We start from the raw sequence: 22,057 nt of genomic DNA on the forward strand, positions 1-22,057 counted from the left end.
TATGAAAGAGAAGCTTGTAAAATACTACCAGTTTCTGTGAGGATGACTAAGGAGAGTCTAAATGAATTAATCTGGTAATAAATACGGCTGTGAAACATGTTTATCACTAGCTGTTTGCTTTTTAATGTTTAAGCTGGACTGGAACCTGGTCATGCTAACTAGTCAGATATTAATTTCTCAGAAAATGACTTTCCCAAAGAATGAATAACATAGATGAGTCATCCAATATGTAGCAACACTAAAGTTCCTAGAACTAACATATTCAAATAAACAATATTCAGAGACAATGTTTACTACCTACCATAGCTCTCTTTTCAGCATCAGCTGAATTGTTAGAATTTCCTGATGTAATTTTTCCAGTAGCTGAAAGAAATTAAAATATGAACATTTGACAAGTTTACTAACTATTAAGTATTTATGGACCTTATAATATACAAATGCTTAAAGAATAATGGGGATGCTAACTAACCATTATATAATCATAAAAAATTGTAACTCAAGTGACTTATTCCAAAGACCAACAAACCAGTCCAAAAAAAGCAAAATCTAATTTTGGTTCAAAAGGTTTTGTCCTTTGGTACCTTTACAACTATATTAGTAACTCTTTTTTGAGTATCCATCTGTAAACTACTGTTTATTTGAGGAAATAAACTTGGAAATGTATATATATATTTTTTTATTTATAGTATCTTTAGATTAGACCACCTGCAATGGCTGAAGAGGATGCTTCATAGAACCAGTAAAGGCATCAGATAAATGCGTAATATCCCTTAAGTATCTGATTTACAATCTTAACAGCCCAAATCATGAGGGCAATTAAATAGTTGTGTAAGTGAGATAAAGTTTTCTGAAAATAAGATGCAAATTAAATTCTCTAATATATACTAAAAATGAAAATGAAATGGGGAATTTTGAAGAAGAAATTATGAGCCAACAAGACAGCTATTTTAAGGGAAAGGAAATTGATTGGGCATCTAAGGTTAAAGATTTTTACCTAAGTATGATGAGAAACTCTAAAGAGTAACATAGGTGTTATTTTTTTTAAGTTAAAAAAAAATCAAAGATTAGCCAAACTTTAAATTCTAAGTACATCACTACCACCAATAAGACCAGAACAAACAAGTACAAATAACAGATATGAAAGGTAAGTAATTTTATAATTTGTAAAGCCATGCAACACAAGTAAAGAAACAACAAGAAAGAAAAGGCCATAAATTGATTAACACAAGGTTAAAAAGAACCTCAACTTAATTAAACAATCAACTGATTTATTCAGGTTAATCACAGATATAAATTAAACATTTTTTGAGAGCAGAATTTTCAATTCTATTTTAAACAAATACTGATTTGAGGCTTTCTGATTTGACAGATCATATTTTAATCAACTTAAGATACCTGTTGGATTTGATGTAACTGGAGTTGTCAAATTAGGACTTTCCACAGAAATCAATAGGACATCATCGTTACTAAAATGAAACAAACATGTATTATTATGTTGAGATAAGCAAAATGGTTATTAATTATTCCATTTTACCATTTCATAACTGATATGTTTTAATCTAACAACTGGTGGGGGTAGTCAGAATGAAGATGATTAACCAAGTACCCAAGAAACCCTGGGTATAGCCAATTATTTATATAATCAAAAGTTCATGATATACAATGAATTTAGTAGAGATCCTTAAAATTTAGGAGAGATTCATTTACAATAAAGCCAAATGTATAATCTATAAGTATATGATATCTGTACATGTACAAAATATACAAATGTCACTCTAGCACACATATATGCCTTCATGAAAATGAAACAATGTATAAAAGAAACAAATTCTTTGTTACAGATGGAGAAGTATAAAAAATATATTAAAAAATTAATTCTGCCACTACTTTACATTATATCACTATAGTAGCAACAGTTACCACACATTAAGAAACTGAGGAAAGGATGATAAATGATGCTGATTATGGTTACAGAATATTCTGAGTCAGAAGTCTGTCTTCTCCATTTTACTCTGACTGCACTTTTTTGAATCTGACATTTAAAATCGTAATTTTTGTTAAGAAAATCTTAATGCAAATTTCAGTAAGCCGATTTAATTTGCTACATGAATTTCACGTGACTGGTATACAAGATTGTGTCATTTTCTTATAGATGCTTTTAATTCTCAGCTTTGCTGTTTGGTCTGAGTCAAGTTATTTTTGTATATGCTGTAAGAGGTTCACTTTTCCCCACTGGTTACTCCAGCAACACTTGTTGAAAAGACAACCTCTTCCCTATTATATTACTTTGGCAACTTCATTGAAAACCAATGGACTCTCCGCATACTCTAATTTGTCCATTGATTTATATTTCTTTCCTCATGCCAACACCCTTCTCTTAACTCTTATAGCTTCACAGTAAGTTGAACTCAGGTAGTGTATGTCTTTCTTCCAATGTTATTCTTTTATAACACTGTTTTCATCTTCTCTTTTGCATTTCACACAAGGTGGTTTTTTTTGTTGTTGTTAGTTTATTTTTGGTTGTGCTGGGTCTTCAATGCTGTACAGGCTTTTCTCTGGTTGTGGTGTGTGGGTGTCTCATTGCTGTGGAGCACAGGCCCTACAGTATGTGGGCTTCACAAGCACATGGGCATAGCAGTTGTGGCTCCTGGGCTCCAGAGCACAGGCTCAATATCTGTGGTGTATGTATGGGCTTAGTTGCTCTGTGGCATGTGCGATCTTCCTGCACAAGGGATTGAACCCATTGTCTCCTGCACTGGCAGGCAGATTCTTGACCACTGAGGCACCAAGGAAACATTTCACACAAGTTTTGGATCCATTTGTTACTTTCTACAGAAAAGGAAGCCAAGATTTTGATTAAGAGTGCATTAAATATATAGAACAATCTGGGTGAAGTGACATCAACAATGAATTTTCTGATTTGTAAACATGGCATCTCACTATATATTTATACCTCCTTTAATCGGTCTCGTTAATATTGTGTACATTTAAAAATTACTAAATAACTTTTCCAACAGCAGTTTTACATTTATAGTAAAGTTGAGTAGAAAGTACAGTGTTTTCCCATATACCCCCTAACCCCTCCCACACACAATCTCCCACAAAATCCTGTACCACAGTGGTACTCCTGTTACAACTGATGAAACTACGCTAACATTACCATTATCGCCAAAGTTCATAGTTTACAATAGCATTCACTCTCTTTAAAACTATTTGGCTGTACGGGGTCTTAGTTGTGGCACAGGGATCTTTCGTTGTGGCATGCAGGACTTCCAGCTGCGGTATAGGCGCTGCACTCTTCGTTGTGACATGTGGGATCTGGTTCCTTGACCAGGGATCGAACCCGGGGCCCCTGCACTGGGAGCACAGAGTCAGCCGCTGGACCACCAGGGAAGTACCACAGTAGCATTTACTCTTAGTGTTAGGATGTTCTATGGATCTTGACAAATGTATAATGACAGGTATCCACCATTACGGTATAATATAAAATAGTTTCACTGCCCCCAAATCCCCTGTGCTTTGCCTATTCATCCCTCCCTACTAACTTCTGGCAACATTTGATTTCTTACTATCTCCATAGTTTTACCTTTTCTAGAATGTCATGTAGCTGAAATCATCAGTATACAGCTTTCTCAGATTGGCTTCTTTCACTTACTAATATACATTTAAGTTTCCTCAATGTCTTTTCATAGCTTGATGGCTCATTTTTTTTTTTTTTTTTTAGCACTAAATAGTATTCTATTGTCTGAATGTACCACATTTGTTTACCCATTCACTTATGGAAGGACATCCTGGGGCAAGTTTTGGCAATTATGAATAAAACTACATTTTATATGATTCTATTTTCTCTTTTTTAGCATACTATACTATTGTAATTAGTGACTGCCCTAGAGTTTGCAACACACATTGACAACTAATCCAAGTCAGCTGTCAAATAAATACTACACTGCTTCACAAGAAGTACCTTCGTACTCAGCTACATCCGACTCTTTGCAACCCCATTAACTGTAGCTCATCAGGCTCTTCTGTCCATGGAATTTCCCAACAAGAATACTGGAGTGGGTTGCCATTTCCTCCTCCAGGGGATCTTCCCGACCCAGGAATTGAACCCAAGTCTCCTGCACGGCAGGCAGATTCTTATCTGTTGAGTCACTGATAAAGCCCCTACAAGTACCTTTTAATAATAAAATAGTCCTAATTCTTCTTTCTGTTCCTTGAATCACTGCTGCCATTCATTTCACTTAGAGTAAGTGTGTTAACGAGCACACAGATGCATACACAATCAAATATACTGTTGCTATTAATCTGAGCAAACTCTTGTCAGTTAAATCAACTAAGAAGAAAACTAAAAGGTTCTACTTTATGTTTACTTATTCCTTTTCTTTATGTATATCTGATTTTCTGACTTACCATTTTCCTTCTCTATGAAGAATTTTTAACATTTCCTGTAAAGCAGATCTACTGGCAACTAATACCCTAAATTTTTGTTTGTCTGAGAAAGTCTATCTCTCCTTCACCTTTGAAGGATATGTCCACAGTGCAAAGTATTTTAGGTTGGTAAATGTTCTCATAACACTTGAAATACTTCACTCTTTCTTATTGTTTGTATAGTTTAAAGAAGTTGATGTAACTCTTGCCTTAGCTCCTCTATAGATAAGGTGCTTTTTCCTTGGCTTTCAAGATAGCTTCCATTTTCTGAAGTTTAAATTATGTTTAGGTGTATGTGTTTGGTATTTATCCTGCTTGGTGTTCTCTGAGCTCCCTGGATCTGTGGTTTGGTCTCTAACGTTTATTTGGGAGAAATTCTTAGTCACTGTTACTTCAAACATTGCTTTTGTTCCTTTCTTTCTTCCTTCTGGAATTCCCATTATGCATATGTAACTCCCTTTGTAGTAGGCATCCTGAGCTCCTGGATATTCTGGGTTGTTACTGTTTTGTCTTTTTTTTTTTTTTTCCTCTTAGTCATATTATTAAAGTCCGTCACTGCTTTTCTCAGCAATGTCTAACTAATAAGCCCATAAAAGGCTTTCTTCAATTCTGTCAGTAGTTTTTATCTCAAGCATTTTTCTTAGAATTTCTATCTCTCTGTTTATATTACCAGTTCTTGGATTTTGTCTCTTTCCGTTAAAGTACATTAATCATAGTTTCTAAAAAATTCCTGGTCTGATAATTTGAACATTCCTGCCATATCTGAAACTGGTTCTGATGCTCGTTCTGTGTCTTCAAATTGTGTTTTTGCTTTTTAGTCTGGTCATATTGTTGTTGAAAGGTAGACATGATGTACTGGTTAAAAGGAACTATGGTAAACAGGCCTTCAGTAATGACTATGGTAAACAGGCCTTCAGTAATGCAGTGGTAAAATGTGCGGGAAGAGGAGGCACTCTACTTTTCCTATGAGTAGGCCTTTTAGTGAGCCTGTGCCCCTAGAATGTGAAATTCACTAGTGCGTCTCTGTCCCCACAGCCCTCTTAGGTGGGACAGGATGGCCAGAGGGGGCTGGAGTTGGCTATTTCTCTTCCTCCATGTGTAATGCTGAAGGGAGCACATGTTCCATGTTTTCTTTCCCCCAGGTAGGTTCATCTCTGGTAATAGTGTCTCCTGAGGGCAGGCCTATTCAAAAGCTTTCTACCTTGCCCATTGCTGGAAGCATGAAAGCATTTTTTTCCAGTGAAGATCAGTAGAGCTCGCATAGGTAAAACTCACAAAACTGTGCCTTCTCCAATACCAGGACACCGACCCCCCCTTCCTCCTGCCTTGGAGTTTTTAACTGAGATTTATCTACTCTGAGCCTTCAGCAATTACAATTTGGGTTTCCCTACTCCAGCAGTGGTTGCCGTGGAGGTTTCTGATCCCGTTCCAGGATGTTTTGATTCTCCGTTTCTCTCTCCAATTTGAGGGGCAGTAGTTTGCTCAATGACCTTACTTCTATGGTGGATCAGAGATGAGTGGTTAATTTTTTTCAGTTGGTTCAGCTTTTTACTTGTTAGCATGGAGTGATGACACCTCACATGCTAGACCAGAAATCTGAAGTCTACTTTGTAGTTCTGAAGTTAGGTCTTATGTATATATATTCTGGTAATTTACTCCTATGAATATCACCTTCTTTGATGATATTATATTCATAAGTGGCATTAATTTAAAATTTTAAATTGTTTATTGCCTGCATATAGAAATACTATAAGAAAACAGCATTACATATAACATATATACACACACTGCATAGTACAGAGGAATAGTGTGGTATATACACAGACATCGGAGAAGGCAATGGCACCCCACTCCAGTCCTCTTGCCTGGAAAATCCCATGGACGGAGGAGCCTGGTAGGCTACAGTTCATGGGGTCACTAAGAGTCGGACACGACTGAGCAACTTCACTTTCACTTTTCACTTTCATGCACTGGAGAAGGATATGGCAACCCACTCTAGTATTCTTGCCTGGAGAATCCCAGGGACAGTGGAGCCTGGTGGGCTGCCGTCTACAGGGTCGCACCGAGTCGGACACGACTGAAGCGACTTAGCAGCAGCAGCAGCATACACAGACACAGACCTTATACGGGGCTCCCCAGGTGGAGCAGTGGTAAACAATCTGTCCACCAATGCAGGAGATGCAGGAGATGTGGGTTCGATCCGTGGGTCAAGAAGATCCCCTAGAGCAGGAAACGGCAATCCACTACGGTATTCTTGTCTGGAAAATTTCATGGACAGAGAAGTCTGGCAGGATATAGTCCATGACTGAGCATACATAGATAGGTACTCTCTATAGAAACACAATAAAATATATTTATCCACATATTTATAACTTCTAGCACTCTTCATTACTTTACCTTTGCATACATCCTATTTTCCATCTGGTATTATTTTCCTTCTACCCGACTAAGCTCCTTTACACTCCTGTAGTTCAGGTCTGCTGCTGATGTATTTTCACTTTTTTTTTTTTAGTGTGAAAAAGTTTTTCTTGTACACGTCTGAAAGATATTTTCACTGAGTGTAGAACTGCAGAAACTGAGACAGTTTCTCTCTTAATCAACTAGAGATGTCACTCCACTTCAGTACTTTAGAGATGTCTTGTTTTCAACCTCTTTAAAGTTTGAGAACCCACATCCTGTTTTTGTTCCTTTCCATGTAATGTGTCTTTTCTCTCTGGCTGCTTTTAAGATTTCCTTGTCAACACTGATTTTTAGCAACCTGGTAACGATGTGCTTTCCTTTTGCTTCTTCTTAGGTTTGTTAACTTTTGTTCCTTTCTATTTATGGGTTTAGAATTTTCATCAAATTTGGAAAAATTTTAGATGTATTTTCCTGCCCCCCCCCCCCGCCTAGTGATGACTACAATGATATACATATATTAGACTGATTGATACTATTCAAGTTTCTCATGCTCTGTACTTTTTCTCCTCATGCTTTTGTTTGAACAGTTTCTAATGATATTTCACTGATTCTTAAAAAGTCAGTAGTTATCTGTTATTAATCCTATCCAATGTACTTTTCAATTTAGTCTTTCTCATCTCTAGAAGTACATTTGCATTTTTTTATATCTTCCATTTCTCTTGTCATGTTGACATTTTGCTCTATATTGTTGGATATGAAGAATATATAGTGATAATTGGAAAATTCCATGGATGGAGGAGCCTGGAAGGCTACAGTCTATGGGGTCGCTAAGAGTTGGACATGACTGAGCAACTTCACTTTCACTTTTCACTTTCATGCACTGAAGGAAATGGCAACCCACTCCAGTATTCTTGCCTGAAGAATCCCAGGGACGGCGGACCCTGGTGGGCTGCTGTCTATGGGGTCGCACAGAGTTGGACACAACTGAAGCGACTTAGTAGCAGCAGCACTGATAATTGCTATTTTATGTTGTTATATGGTAAACCCATCAACCATGTTAATTCTAGGCCTGTTTCTATCATTTTGGTTTTCTCCTTGTTATGGGTTATATTTTTCATATTTTGCATGCCTAGTAATTTTCTAGCAGATGTCAGACACTGTAAAATTTACACTGTTGTATGATGTTTCATTCCATCAGAGTGTGTTGGACTTTATTCTCACATAAAGTTAAATTACTGAGGATTAGTTTGACTCCTTTGAGTCCTTTTAGCTTGTTGGGATAGGTCCATTGCAGTCTTTTAGTCTAGGACTAATTTAGCCCACTACAGCTATAGAAGTCCAAGAACTTGACCTGTTGTTCCATTTAAGTCTCTTCACTATAGCCAGTGAGAAAAAAAAAATGTTCCCAGCTCTTTGCAATCACCAGAAAATGTCTAGCCCTCTTCCTTACATTAGTTCTTACCCAACCCTCTCATTTTTCTATTCTTTGCTTATATAGATCTGTGACCAGCCAATGATTTGATGGGTTCCCTTTGCAGACTTGAGTTCTGCCTTTATGCAATTACCTCTTCTTCATTGTTCTGCCTCAAAACTTCTAGGTAATTCAGATTCTCCAATATCTGATCTAAAGGTACCAAGACCAGGCAGGCTGTTTGGGCTCCTCCCACCCGTTTTTCAACTTAGAAAATGCCTCCAGGCAGAGTTGGCACAATTGTTTGGTGCATTTCATTTGTTTCCTTTCTCACAGGGATCATAGTCTTGTGTTCCTTGTTGAACAATGTCTGAACACACTTTTTTTCTTTGGTCGAGTCTTCTGGATGTTTACAACAAAAGAACAATTCCTTTAGCAGTTAATACTTAATGAACAGGAGATGTTTCTCCATACAGTGATTTCCACTTTTGTGAAATCAACTGTTTCTCAAGTACACTTTTAAACCCAGATTTAATTGAATAATTTTTATATCAAAATTATCAATAAGAGATTCTGACAAAAGAGATTATTTCTAAGTTCAATAAATAAAAAATGTTCAGATCCAAATTTTTTATCAATGATATTTTACTCTTCTAGTCATTTCTGGTCTCTAACAAAACTTACAAAGTTTATCTTGTATATATTTTTTTCTACTAGTCATATAGTGTATGGAAGACTAATAGCTGTATTAATTCTGTTGCCTAACTACAAAAAACTATAAGCCACTCTTTTCAGATATTCATTACACTACAGACAAAACTCTCTTCTCAAGCTCAAAATGCTTCATTTAATATCTCTAATGTTTTTAGTATCTTTATTTGCTGCTACAGGAGATCAAACATGACATTGTTTAAGAGTCTAAGACATTAAGCAGAAAGACTTTAAAAAGCAGAGTAAAATTTCTGTCAATCTCATTGAAATTTTGGTTTGGGGAGGTAAGGTAAAGATTTAGAAGCCACCAAAGAGGAGAGGCCCTAGTGAACACTACAAGCTTTCAGCTGGAATCCACCAAGGGCTACGTCTTCCAAGTCAGAGTGAACTCGATGTATTAGGAGACTAATCAAAGTAACAGGCCTGAATTTATACCCTTCTCTGAGCAGACTAGGTGACCAGGCCCTACTCTATCTGCCAGAGGACAGAATAAATCTTGTCTATAGGAAGATATTATCCAGAGCCTCAACAATTCTTCAGAAATTATCAAGTACACTGACAGAATCAAATGACTGGTAACTGAGAGAAAAACATATACACAGATGATTGTGATACTGGAGTTATAAAACAAGGACATAAAAAAAAACTATGAAAGTTAGTTTTAAAACTATTGAGGAAAGATAGAGAAAATAGTTAAAACCAGATGGAACATTTATCAGAAAAATAATATTCTGCCTGCAATGCAGGAGAACCAGGTTTGATCTCTGGGTCAGGAAAATCTGAAAAGCTCAAAATCCAGGAAAGTTTCTAAGCCTGGAGAAGGGAATGGCTACCCACTCCAGTATTCTTGCCTGGAAAAGTGGTAAAATTAGAAAGGGAAAAGATATTCTTGGTAAATAAATCTAACTGAAAATTTAAGACAGGCAACTCAAAAGGAAAATATACAAGTCTTGGAGAAACTTAATGAAGGAAGTTACCCAAATTACTACCAAACATAAAAAAGTATTTAATTTCATTATTAGAAGGAAACAATTAAAACGAATACAGGCATACCACAGAGATATTGCATGTCTGATTCCAGACCATAATAATATTAAGCAAATAACTCAATAAAGTGGATCACATGAATTTTTTTGATTTCCCAGTGCATATAAAAGTTATGTTTACTATACTATACTGTGCTATATATTACACAGTAGTATTAAGTGTGTAAAAGCATTATGTCTAAAAAAATAATGTACATACCTTTATTTAAAAATACTTAATTGCCCAAAGATGCTAACCCATCATGTGTGCCTTCAGTAAGTTGTAATCTTTTTGCTGATGGATGATCTTGTGTCGATGTTGATGGCTGCTGACCGATCAGTGTGGTGGGAGTTGCTGAAGGCTGGGGTGGCTATGGCAATTTCTTAAGATAACAGTTAAATCTGCTGCATGAATTAACTCATCCCATCACAAAGCGACTGGTGTTTCTATAGCATTAGCATTTTATCCACAGAAAAACTTCTTTAAAAATTGGAGTCAATCTTCTCAGACTTAGTCACTGCTTTATCAACTAAGTTTATGTGATATTCTAAATCCTTTGTTGTCCCTTCAACAGTCTTCACAGGATCTCCATCAAGAAACCAATTTCTCTGTCCATCAAAGGTTACAATGAGATTGCAGCAATTCAGTCATCTTCAGGCTCCGCTTCTCTTGCTATTCCACCACATTTACCGTTACTTCCTCCACTGAAGTCCTGAACCCCTCAAAGCCATCCATGAAATTTAGAATCAACCTCCTCCAAACTTCTGTTAATGTTGACCTTTTGACTTCTTGTCATGAATCATGAATGTTCTTAATCTATCTAGAATGGTAATTTCTTTCCAGGAAGTTTTCAAATTACTTTGCTCAGATCCATTGCAGGAATCACTATCTATAGCAGCAATAGCTATACAAAATATTTAAAATAATAAAATTGAAAGTTGAAATTACTCCTGATCCATGGGCTGCAGAAAAGATGTTCTGTTAGCAGGCATGAAAACAACATTAATCCCACTGTACATCTCCATCAGAGCTCTTGGGTGGCCAGGTGCATTGTCAATGAGCAGTAATTTTGAGAGGAAAGTTTTTTCTGAGCAGTAGGTCTCAAACATTCAGTTGAGTAAAATATTCAGTAATTTAAGCCTGGGTATGCTGTCAGCCAGCCATTGTTGCTCTACTTATACAGCATAAGCAAAGTAGATTTAGCATACTTCTTAGGAGCCCTGAGATTTTTGGAAGGGTAAATGAGCACTGGCTTCAATTTAAAAGTCACCAGCTACATTAGCCTTCAAAAAGAGAGTTAGCTTGTCCTTTGAATTTTTTTTTTTTAAAGTCAGGGCCCAAGGAGGTCAGACTTTTAAAAATTAAGTAGGTTGCGCTGTGTTTTAGTAACAGAACTTGGGATCTTCAATCTTCATTGCAGCATGCAGGATCTTTTAGTTGCAACATGCAAACTTAGTTGTGGCATGTGGGATCTAGCTGCCTGACCAGGGATCAAACCTGAACCCCCTGCACTGGGAGGTTGGAATCTTAGCCCCTGGACCACCAAGGATGTCCCAATGTCCTTTGAAATTCTGAAGCCAGACATTGACTTCTCTGTTATGAAAGTCCTACATGTCATCCTGCAAAATAAGATGGTTTCATCTACACTTTTGTTTAATGTTACCACCTTCATTAATTATCTTTGGCAGATCTTCTGGATAGTTTTCTGCAACTTCTACATCAGCACTTGATGCTTAACCTCACACTTTTATGTTATGGATATGGTTTTTTTCCCTTAAACCTCATGAACCAACCTCTGAAACATTTTTTCTGCAGCTTCCTCATCATCACTCTAATCCTTCATAGAATTGAAGTTAGAGCCTTGCTCTGGGTTAGGCTTTGGCTTAAGCGAATGTTCTGGTTGATCTTATCCAGGCCTTTAAAACTTTCTCTATATCAGCAATAAGGTTGTTTCTTTCTTGTCATTCACGTGCTCTGGAGTAGCACGTTTAATTTCCTTCGAGAACTTCTTTGCATTCATCATTCACAGCTTGGCCAACTATTTGGTTCAAGAGGCCTAGTTTTCTGCCCATCTCAAAGTTTCCAACATGCCCTCCTTATTAAGCTTAATCATTTCTAGCCTTTGACTTACAAGTGAGAGACATGTGGGTCTTCTTTTCACTTCAACACTTACGAGGCCATTGCAGGGTTATTCATTAGCCTAATTTCAATATTGTTAAATCTCAGGCAGTAGGAAGGCCGAAGAAGAGGGAGATAGATGGGGGTCAGCGGAGCAGTCAGAATGCACATATTTATTAAGTTTGATGTCGTATATGAGTATGGTTTGTGGCAACCCAAAACAAATAGAACAGTAATATCAAAGATCACTGATTACAAATCACCATGACAATATAATTTAATAATGGGAAAGTAGCAGCATGAAATATTGTGAGAACTGCCAAAATGTGACACAAAGACACAAAGTGAGCAAATGCTATTAGAAAAATAGTGCCAATAGACTTATCTGATGCAGGGCTGCCATGAACCTTCAATGTGTAAAAGAAACAAACATAGTATCTGTGAAGCAAAATAAAGCAAAGCATGATGAAACAAGGCATGCTCGTAAGTGACACTGTAAACATACCAGTGAGGCTAAAGTGAAAAGCGCAGATAACATCAAGTGTTGGCAAGGACATGGAACAACAAACAGCTCATACACTCTCATTGGGAGTGTAACTTGATACAACTTCTTTGGCAAAGTGTTTAGTAGTATCAAACCTGAGAATATACATATTCTAGGACCTACCAACAATTCCACTTACAATCAAAGGTCCAACAGAAATATATGTGTACATATATAGATATATATAGATATACACACACACACATATTCACCAACAGACATGCAAAAGAATGTTCAGAGCAGCACTAATCATAATTTTCCCATCTGCAAATAACTTAGATGTCCATCAAGAGTTGTGAATGGAGTAAGTTGTGGTATATTCATGTGATGGACATTATATAGCAATAAAAATGATCAAATCATTGTTGCTAAGCAACAGCATGGATGAATCTCTCAACACATAAATTTGGGCAAAAGAGGCAAGAAATTAGAGTTCATTAAGTATGATTCCATTATATAAAGGTGAAAAGGAAACAAAAACAATACATGGGGTTAGAAGTTAGGATGATGTTTACTGATGTCAGTGCGGTAAGGGTGGGGCTGGTGACTGGTGTGAGGCAGAACACATGCCACTGTTGTTTTTTTCATCTGGGTGATATTTTCAAAATATGTTTACTTTGTCAAAGCTATACATTTACTACTTGTGCACTTTTCAGTAGGTAATATATGTCAATATTATTTTAAAAATTGTGAGTACATGTAAAGTTGCTAATGCTTGAGAAATTCATCTATACATCTAAATGAATTCCACTAAAGACTGGAATTCCACAAGCATTTAATGATATGTAACTTTCATATGTAACTGTTCCACTAACTGGTTCCAGTGATGGCTCTTTAAGAAACCATATCTGGGAGGGAAACTGTGGACACTGATGATTTTCATGGTCTTCTAGATGCACCTATGTTTCTACTTATATTCTACCTTGGAGAAAAACTTCTGTGTCTAAAATTAGTAATTAAAATTCTCCAGGTAATGTTACAATAAAGTAGCCTAACAGAAGGGATCTGGAGTCTAAAACTGTCTGGGTCTAAATCCTGGCTCTGCCATTTATTTACTAGCTGAGTGTTTTGGTGGCAGGAAACTTGGTTAAAGAGAGATATGTAATAAATGTAAGATTAAATAAGTATTAATAATGAGTAGGAAGGAGCACATGAAAAACAGTGTAAAGTTTTATACTATGGCTGGTAACTACTATTTTCTCCTTTGTATCTCTGCAAACATTTCTTCATATGAAATTCAATGTAAGGCTTATTTTTTAGACAATATTAATGTTTCATTGCATCAACACTGGTGAAGTGGTCTGTTCTTGGGTGCCTTAGACCATGATGCTTTTTATCTTTGGAAATGATTGCATATAAAGGCATTTTCTTCCTATTTAAGCAAGTTCCTTTTTCATCAGATACATATTCTGGTTCACAAGCCTTCTCTTCTATGAGTTTTCTGGCTCAGCTGTTACTGCCTTTTTTCTTCACATTCTAAAAAGAAAATACTTAAACTTCTAAATTGAACCATTACTATAGACACAGAAAGTTAGAAGTGACACTAATTCCTTCAACACCTGAGGTATCAGAAGAAACAATTATAAAGTCTCACGGCTTTCTCTAGAGTTATAAAAATAGAAAGAACAATATTTCCCCTTTACTTTTTAAAAAGCTCCTTTATTTCTTAAATATTCTAAAAAATTTTAAATAAATTACTATGTATAGAAAAGTTACATACATAAATTGCTATGTAGAATAGCTATGATGGAGGGCCCACATTTGAAAAATTTAAGAAGCTATATTAAAAACAATTTTTAAGAAAAAAAAATTAAAGTATCTGTTTGAAGACATCAGAAAGCTCTGATGAAAGCCAGGATTATAAAGAACTATTAATAAGATCCCAAAAAGAAGTGGGCTAGACACTTGCTACTGATGTCCTCTCAAGGCATCTGCCAACTAAACCACACAGGAATACAAAGATGCCAAGAACAAAGTGACTGATATCAAAGTGAACTGTACTGGGGAGACAAAAATTGGAATACCAAGATCAGCTAAAAAAAAAAAAAAAAAAAAAAAAAGCTAGACCACAGGAATGGAGGAAAATCAGAATAAGTCAAGTCTAAAAACTGCAAATCAGCCTCAATTCTGCCCAATTCCCAACTGGATTGAAATATTGTACTATTTACATATTGCTATATAACAATTTCCCCCCAAACATAATGGCTATAAAAAATAACTTTTATTACCTCACAGTTTCTGCAGGAAAAGTATAGAACTGTAGAGTTGCGGGGTTTAGGCTCAGGATATCTCACAAGCTCACAGTCAGGATGCTGGCAGGGGCTGCAGTCACTGAAGATATGACTGGGGTGGCATGTTCAAAGGGCTTACTCACATGGTTGTTGGCAAGGTGCTTCACCATGTGGGACAGCACAGGCTGCTTGATGTCCTCAAGAAACCTATGTTGTCCCCACGTTATTGTGGTATTTAACCTGCCCCAGAGCAAGCAATCCAAGAGAAAGAAAGCTACAATGTCTGTAGTGATTTAGTTACATACTGTCACTTTGCCACTTTTGTATCCTATTTGCTGTCACTAAGTACAGCCCAAGCCAGGAATTAGGCTCTACCTTATAATGGGAAAGTTAAAAGTATTAGCTGCTCAGTCATGTCCGGCTCTTTTGGACCCCATGGACTGTAGCCTGCCAGGCTCCTCTGTCCATGGGATCCTCCAGGCATGAATAATGTGGTGGGTTACCATTCTCTTCTCCAGGGGATCTTCCTGACCCAGGGATTGAACCTGGGTCTCCAGCATTGCTGGTGGATTCTTTATTGTCTGAGCCACCAGGACTATCAAAGAATTTATGGATACATTTTAAAACCTTCAGTAAAAGAGGCTGTGTCCCTCTCTCTGCCTCCTGCCAGAATATAGGGTGAATTCACTCTGATAAAAGATAATACCATTTAGAGCCTCCAAAATTTTTAATACACAATGTCCAAGGTTCAAACAAAAAAATCAGAAAGTGTACTAAGAAACAGGGTGGACTTCCCTGGTGTCACAGTGGGTAAGAACCCACTTCTCAGTGCAGGGGACACGAGTTCGACCCCTGCCTGGTCCAGGAAGATTCCACACGCCTCAGAACAACTAAATCTGTGCACCACAACTACTGAGCCTGTGCTCTAAGCCCGCAAGCCACAACTACTGAGCCTCCATGCTGCAACTACTGGAATCCGTGGGCCTAAAGCCATAAGAGAAGCCATTGCAATGAGAAGCCAGGGGACCACAGCGAAGAACGGCTATCACTTGCCACAACTAGAGAAAGCGCACACAAAGCAATGAAGACCCAGTGTAGCCCTAAGTATGTAAATAAAAGAAACAAGGCAAAGATGACCTGTTCAGTAAACAGAAATATATGAGTGCTAAGAAATCAGAAAATAATAGCAATTAAAATGTTCAACATGTGACGACAAGATGAAGAATTTCACCAGAGGACTTACTTGAATCTATTAAAAATGGGTCCAATGGGAAGAAGAGATTGGAAAATTAAACTGAAACTAAGAACTAAATACATGAGTATTTAACAGCCACTTGGATACAGTTGAAGATAGAATAAATAAACTAGAAAATAGTGGAAATAGCACAGAGAACAAAAAAGATGGAGTGTATAGAGAAGAATGTAACTGGAATATGAGAAGGGGAGAAGAGATAGGATGGTGCAAAACCAGTATCTAAAAGGAAAATAACCAAGAATTTTTCAAAGATAATGAAAAGACATGAAGTCACAGATTCAAGAACTTTGAGCTCCAATCAGGATAAACTATTCCCCCTCCACATGACAGAATATGACTGGTGAAAATCAAAGATATATATAGACTATCTTGAAAACAGCTACAGAAATACACACACTATCCTCAAAGAAGGAATAATAAGATGGATATCTAACTGTTCAAAAGCAATCATAAAAGTCTGAAAACAAGGTAATGACATCTTGAAAGTGCTAAAAGTAACTGCCAACTTATAATTCAATACCAGGTTAAAATATTTTAAAATAAAGACATATGAAGTTTTTTCCAGACAAATACAATGTCCTTGGCAGAATTTTAAAAATAAGTACTAAATGGAATTCTTGAGGCAGAAGAAAAAGTATCCTTGATGGAAATACAGGAAGAAATGAAGAGCAACAGATGGGTAAATACAGTTCACTCTTGCACAATGAAAGCTTAGGGGTGCCAGCCCCCCTTGCAGTTGCAATCCAAGTATAAACTTCTGACTCCCCTCAAAACTAGTAATGGGCCTCATAGGTGGCTCAGTAGTAAAGAATCTACCTGCCAAGCAGGAGACCTGGGTTTGAGCCCCAGGTTGGGAAGATCCCCTGAGGAAGGATATGGCAACCTACTCCAGTATTCTTGCCCGGGAAACTCCATAGACAGAGGAGCTTGGTGGGCTGCCGTCTATGGGGTCAAAAGACATGACTTTTGACTTTATGACTAAACATGGACATGACCTTATGACTAAACAACAACAGCAAAAACTAGAAATAGACTACTATTGACCAGAAGCCTTACTGGTAACATAAATAGTCAGTTCACACATATTTTGTATATTATATACTGTATTCTTTCAATAAAGCAAGTTATAGAAAATATTAAGAAAATCATAAGGAAAATACAGTTATAGTACTCTTTTGTATTTACTGATACTGTAAATTTATATAGTCTGTTTACAAGATGAATTGTTTGTCAGTACCTATAAGATATTTGTCCTATAAGATACAAAATACCATAGATAGTATATGTATTATTAACATTAGACATCAAAAATGAAACTGAGAGATTCATATTTGCTTACAGGTACTATTTTTACTGAAAAAAATCCATTATATCCATGTATATAAGTAAACTGAGCAGTTCAAACCCTATTGTTCAAGAGTCAATCATATTTGAGGAACTCTAAGTGAATGATTTTACAAAGTAATGATATTGTCTTATGACATTTAAAATAATGTAAAACTCAAATGCATGAAACAAACAAGGGGAGGAAGCAGTGAATGGAGTTAAAAAGTGTTCTAAGGTCACGCACTGTCTATAAAATGGTAAAAGTAGCAATTCATATTAGACTGTAATGTTAGAGTCAAGAATACATATCATGATCTTCAGGAAAACTTCTAAAGGTTATCCTTTAGGTCAAAAGATGTGTTTTCCTAAAGGTTGAAAGATGAGTAATTAATGAGGAAACGCGAAATGGAAAAAAAAAAGAAATCCAAAAGAAGAATCACGTAAGTAGAGAAAAAGACATAGATAAGGGAAAAGCATCAAAAATAATGGACAAATAGAAAACAAATATTAAGATTATAGTTATGAGCCAACATAAAGCAGTAAGATTACACTAAACATAATCTAAAATTTCTAATTAATAATTATCTTCAGGTTGGATTAAAAATACATGCTCAGTTTAATAAATTATAAAGCTATTATTCACATAGCCCCTACTCAGATAAATATATTTTAAATTATTAGCACTGCAGAAATCCACATGCCTCTATCCTGAATCATAAATCTCCTCCATAAATAGTATTTGTGGTACTAATCCCTTTTTACTCTTTAGATTCACTATCTACCTCTGAATCCATAAATAACATAGTTTTTGCTGGATGAACTTCATTTGAACTGGAATCACACTATTCCTTGTATACTCCTTTCAATTATGTTTTTTTTGTGGAAGTAATTCATGTGGTTACATGTACTGCAGTTCATTTTTGTTAATGTACAGAATTCCACAGTATGGATTTACAGCAATTATTCTTCTGTTAAACTGCAGATGGATTTTTTTCCTTCTGGTTTTTAGCTACTATGGAAAATGCTGCTAATAAACATTCCTAAATATATATACATATGTCCTATTGCACATGTGTACATGTTTCTAGCTAGGGTATTTATTGAGGGATAAAACTATTAGGACAAAGGACATTCAGATCTTCAATATTTCGAGATAATGCCAAATTTTTTCTGAAGAACTATACCAATTTACTCACCCAACAACAAAATATTAAATAAAACCAATTCTCTATCTCAAACCCTCATCAATACCTAGTACTGTCAGAATTTAAAATGTTTTACTTTTCTTTGAAAGTGAAAGTCACTCACTCATGTCCGACTCTTTGCGATCCCATGGACTATACAGTCTGAAATTCTCCAGGACAGAACACTGGAGTGGAATGGTAGCCTTTCCCTTCTCCAGGGGATCTTCCCAACCCAAGTCTCCCGCATTGCAGGCGGATTCTTTACCAGCTGAGCCACAAGGGAAGCCCATGAATACTGGAATGGGTAGCCTATCCCTTCTCCAGTGGATCTTCCTGACCCAGGAATTGAACCAGGGTCTCCTGCATTGCGGAGAAGGCAATGGCACCCCACTCCAGTACTCTTGCCTGGAAAATCCCATGGATGGAGGAGCCTGGTAGGCTACCGTCCATGGGGTCGCTAAGAGTCGGACACGACTGAGTGACTTCACTTTCACTTTTCCCTTTCATGCACTGGAGAAGGAAATGGCAACCCACTCCAGTATTCTTGCCTGGAGAATCCCAGGGATGGCGGAGCCTGGTAGGCTGCCGTCTATGGGGTCGCACAGAGTCAGACACGACTGAAGCGACTTAGCAGCAGCAGCAGCAGCTCCTGCATTGCAGGTGGATTCTTGACCAACTGAGCTATGAGGGAAGCTTTTCCTTAACCACTATGAAATGGTATCTCAATGTGGTTTTAATTTGCATTTCCCTGATTACTTAGTGAAGATGAGCACCTTTTCATATGTTTATTGGCCATTTATACCAAACTCCCTCTTCCAACAATATGAGAGACGGCTCTACATATGGACATCACTAGATGGTCAATACCAAAATCAGATTGATTATATTCTTTGCAACAGAAACTGGAGAAGATCTAAACAGTCAGCAAAGATAAGACCGGGAGCTGACTGTGGCTAAGATCACAAACTCCTTATTGCAAAATTCAGACCTTTAGTGAAGAAAGTAGGGAAAACCACTAGGTCATTCAGGTATGACCTAAATCAAATACCTTACAAATATACAGTGAAAGTGACAAATAGATTCAAAGGATTAGATCTGATAGAGTGCCTGAAGAATGATAGATGGTAGTTCTTAACATTTTATAGGAGGTGGTGATCAAAACCATCTCCAAGAAAAAGAAATGCAAAAAAGGCAAAATGGTTGTCTGAGGAGACCTTACAAATAGCTGAGAAAAAAAGAGAAACAAAAGGCAAAGGAGAAAAGGAAAATATACCCACCTGAATAGAGAGCTCCAAAGAATAACAGGGAGAAATAAGAAAGCCTTACTAAGTGAACAGTGCAAAGAAACAGGAAAACAATAGAATGGGAAAGACTAGAGATCTCGTCAAGAAAATTAGAGATACCAAAGGAACATTTCATGCAAAGATGGGCCCAATAAAGGACACAAATGGTATGGACCTAACAGAAGCTGCTGCTGCTGCTGAGTCACATCAGTCGTGTCCGACTCTGTGCGACCCCATAGACGGCAGCCCACCAGGCTCCACCGTCCCTGGGATTCTCCAGGCAAGGATACTGGAGTGGGTTGCCATTTCCTTCTCCAGTGCATGAAAGTGAAAAGTGAAAGTTAAGTCGCTCAGTCGTATCCGACTCTTAGCGACCCCATGGACTGCAGCCTACCAGGCTCTTCTGTCCATGGGATTTTCCAGGCAAGAGTACTGGAGTGGGGTGCCATTGCCTTCTCCGCTAACAGAAGCAGAAGATATTAAGAAGAGGTGGCAAGAATACACAGAACTACACAAAAAAGATCTTAATGACCCAGATAACCATGATGGTGGGATCATTCACCTAGAGCCAGACATCTTTGAGTGCGAAGTCAAGTGGAAATTAGGAAGCATCACTACAAACTTCCACATGTTCAAGCTGGTTTTAGAAAAGACAGAGGAACCAGAGATCAAATTGCCAACATCCACTGGATCATCGAAAGAGCAAGAGAGTTCCAGAAAAACATCTATTTCTGCTTTACTGACTATGCCAAAGCCTTTGACTGTGTGGATCACAAGAAACTGTGGAAAATTCTGAAAGAGATGGGAATACCAGACCACCTGACCTGTCTCTTGAGAAACCTGTATGCAGGTCAGGAAGCAACAGTTAGAACTGGACATGGAATGACAGACTGGTTCCAAATAGGAAAAGGAGTACGTCAAGGCTGTATATTGTCACCCTGCTTATTTAACTTATATGCAGAGTACATCATGAGAAACGCTGGGCTGGAAGAAGCAGAAACTGCAATCAAGATTGCCGGGAGAAATATCAATCAACTCAGATATGCAGATGACACCACTCTTATGGCAGAAGGTGAAGAGGAACTAAAAAGCCTCTTGAAGAAAGTGAAAGAGGAGAGTGAAAAAGTTGGCTTAAAGCTCAACATTCAGAAAACTAAGATCATGGCATCTGGTCCCATCACTTCATGGCAAATAGATGGGGAAACAGTTTCAGACTTTATTTTTGGGGGCTCCAAAATCACTGCAGATGGCGATTTCAGCCATGAAATTAAAAGATGCTTACTCCTTGGAAGGAAGGTTATGACAAACCTAGATAGCATATTAAAAAGCAGAGACATTACTTTGCCAACAAAGGTCCGTCTAGTCAAGGCTGTGGTTTTTCCAGTGGTCATGTATGGATGTGAGAGTTGGACGGTGAAGAAAGCTGAGAGCTGAAGAATTGATGCTTTTGAACTGTGGTGTTGGAGAAGACTCTGCAGAGTCCCTTGGACTGCAAGGAGATCCAACCAGTCCATCCTAAAGGAGATCAATCCTGGGTGTTCACTGGAAGGACTGATGTTGAAGCTGAAACTCCAATACTTTGGCCACCTCATGCGAAGAGCTGACTCACTGGAAAAGACCCTGATGCTAGGAAGGATTGGGGGCAGGAGGAGAAGGGGACAGAGGATGAGATGGTTGGATGGCATCACCAACTCAATGGACATGCGTTTTGGTAAACTCTGGGAGTTGGTGACGGACAGGGAGGCCTGGCGTGCTGCGATTCATGGGGTCACAAAGAGTTGGACATGACTGAGCGACTGAACTGAACTACGAACAAAGCTAGTGGAATTCCAGTTGAGCTATTTCAAATCTTAAAAGATGATGCTGTGAAAGTGCTGCATTCAATATGCCAACAAATTTGGAAAATTCAGCAGTGGCCACAGGACTGGAAAAGGTCAGTTTTCATTCCAGTCCCAAAGAAGGGCAATGCTAAAGAATGTTCAAACTACGACACAACTGCACTCATTTCACATGTTAGCAAAGTAATGCTCAAAATTCTCCAAGCTAGGCTTCAACAGTACGTGAACCAAGAACTCCAAGATGTTCATGCTGGATTTGGAAAAGACAGAGGAACCAGAGATCAAATTGCCAACATCTGCTC

At 37.5% G+C, this 22,057-nt stretch overlaps 1 protein-coding gene and 1 long non-coding RNA gene across 40 annotated transcripts in view; one reads left to right on the plus strand and one right to left on the minus strand.

The window, feature by feature from the left end:
• ATF7IP2 (activating transcription factor 7 interacting protein 2) overlaps positions 1–22,057 on the minus strand; it is a 69,980-nt gene that overhangs the window by 11,854 nt on the left and 36,069 nt on the right. For 19 of the 39 annotated variants that reach the window (XM_081559255.1, XM_081559270.1, XM_081559265.1 and 16 more), the window contains 2 exons: positions 1,396–1,466; positions 302–363 (listed from right to left, as the gene is read on the minus strand). In XM_081559255.1, the coding sequence (XP_081415381.1) occupies positions 302–363; positions 1,396–1,466 (133 nt within the window). Of the gene's footprint in view, positions 1–301; positions 364–1,395; positions 1,467–6,548; positions 6,759–22,057 lie in introns of all 39 variants that reach the window. The other 20 variants (XM_081559241.1, XM_081559251.1, XM_081559248.1 and 17 more) reach the window with 2 other exon arrangements.
• Positions 3,704–9,240, plus strand: LOC145532985 (uncharacterized). The gene is made up of 2 exons (XR_014073740.1): positions 3,704–4,058; positions 8,027–9,240. It is a non-coding gene; the product is annotated as an uncharacterized LOC145532985 (long non-coding RNA).

The sequence above is a fragment of the Giraffa tippelskirchi genome, chromosome 13 (genome assembly GCF_054371585.1).
Source record: "Giraffa tippelskirchi isolate mGirTip1 chromosome 13, T2T-mGirTip1v1.2.pri, whole genome shotgun sequence".
Lineage (NCBI taxonomy): Eukaryota > Metazoa > Chordata > Mammalia > Artiodactyla > Giraffidae > Giraffa > Giraffa tippelskirchi.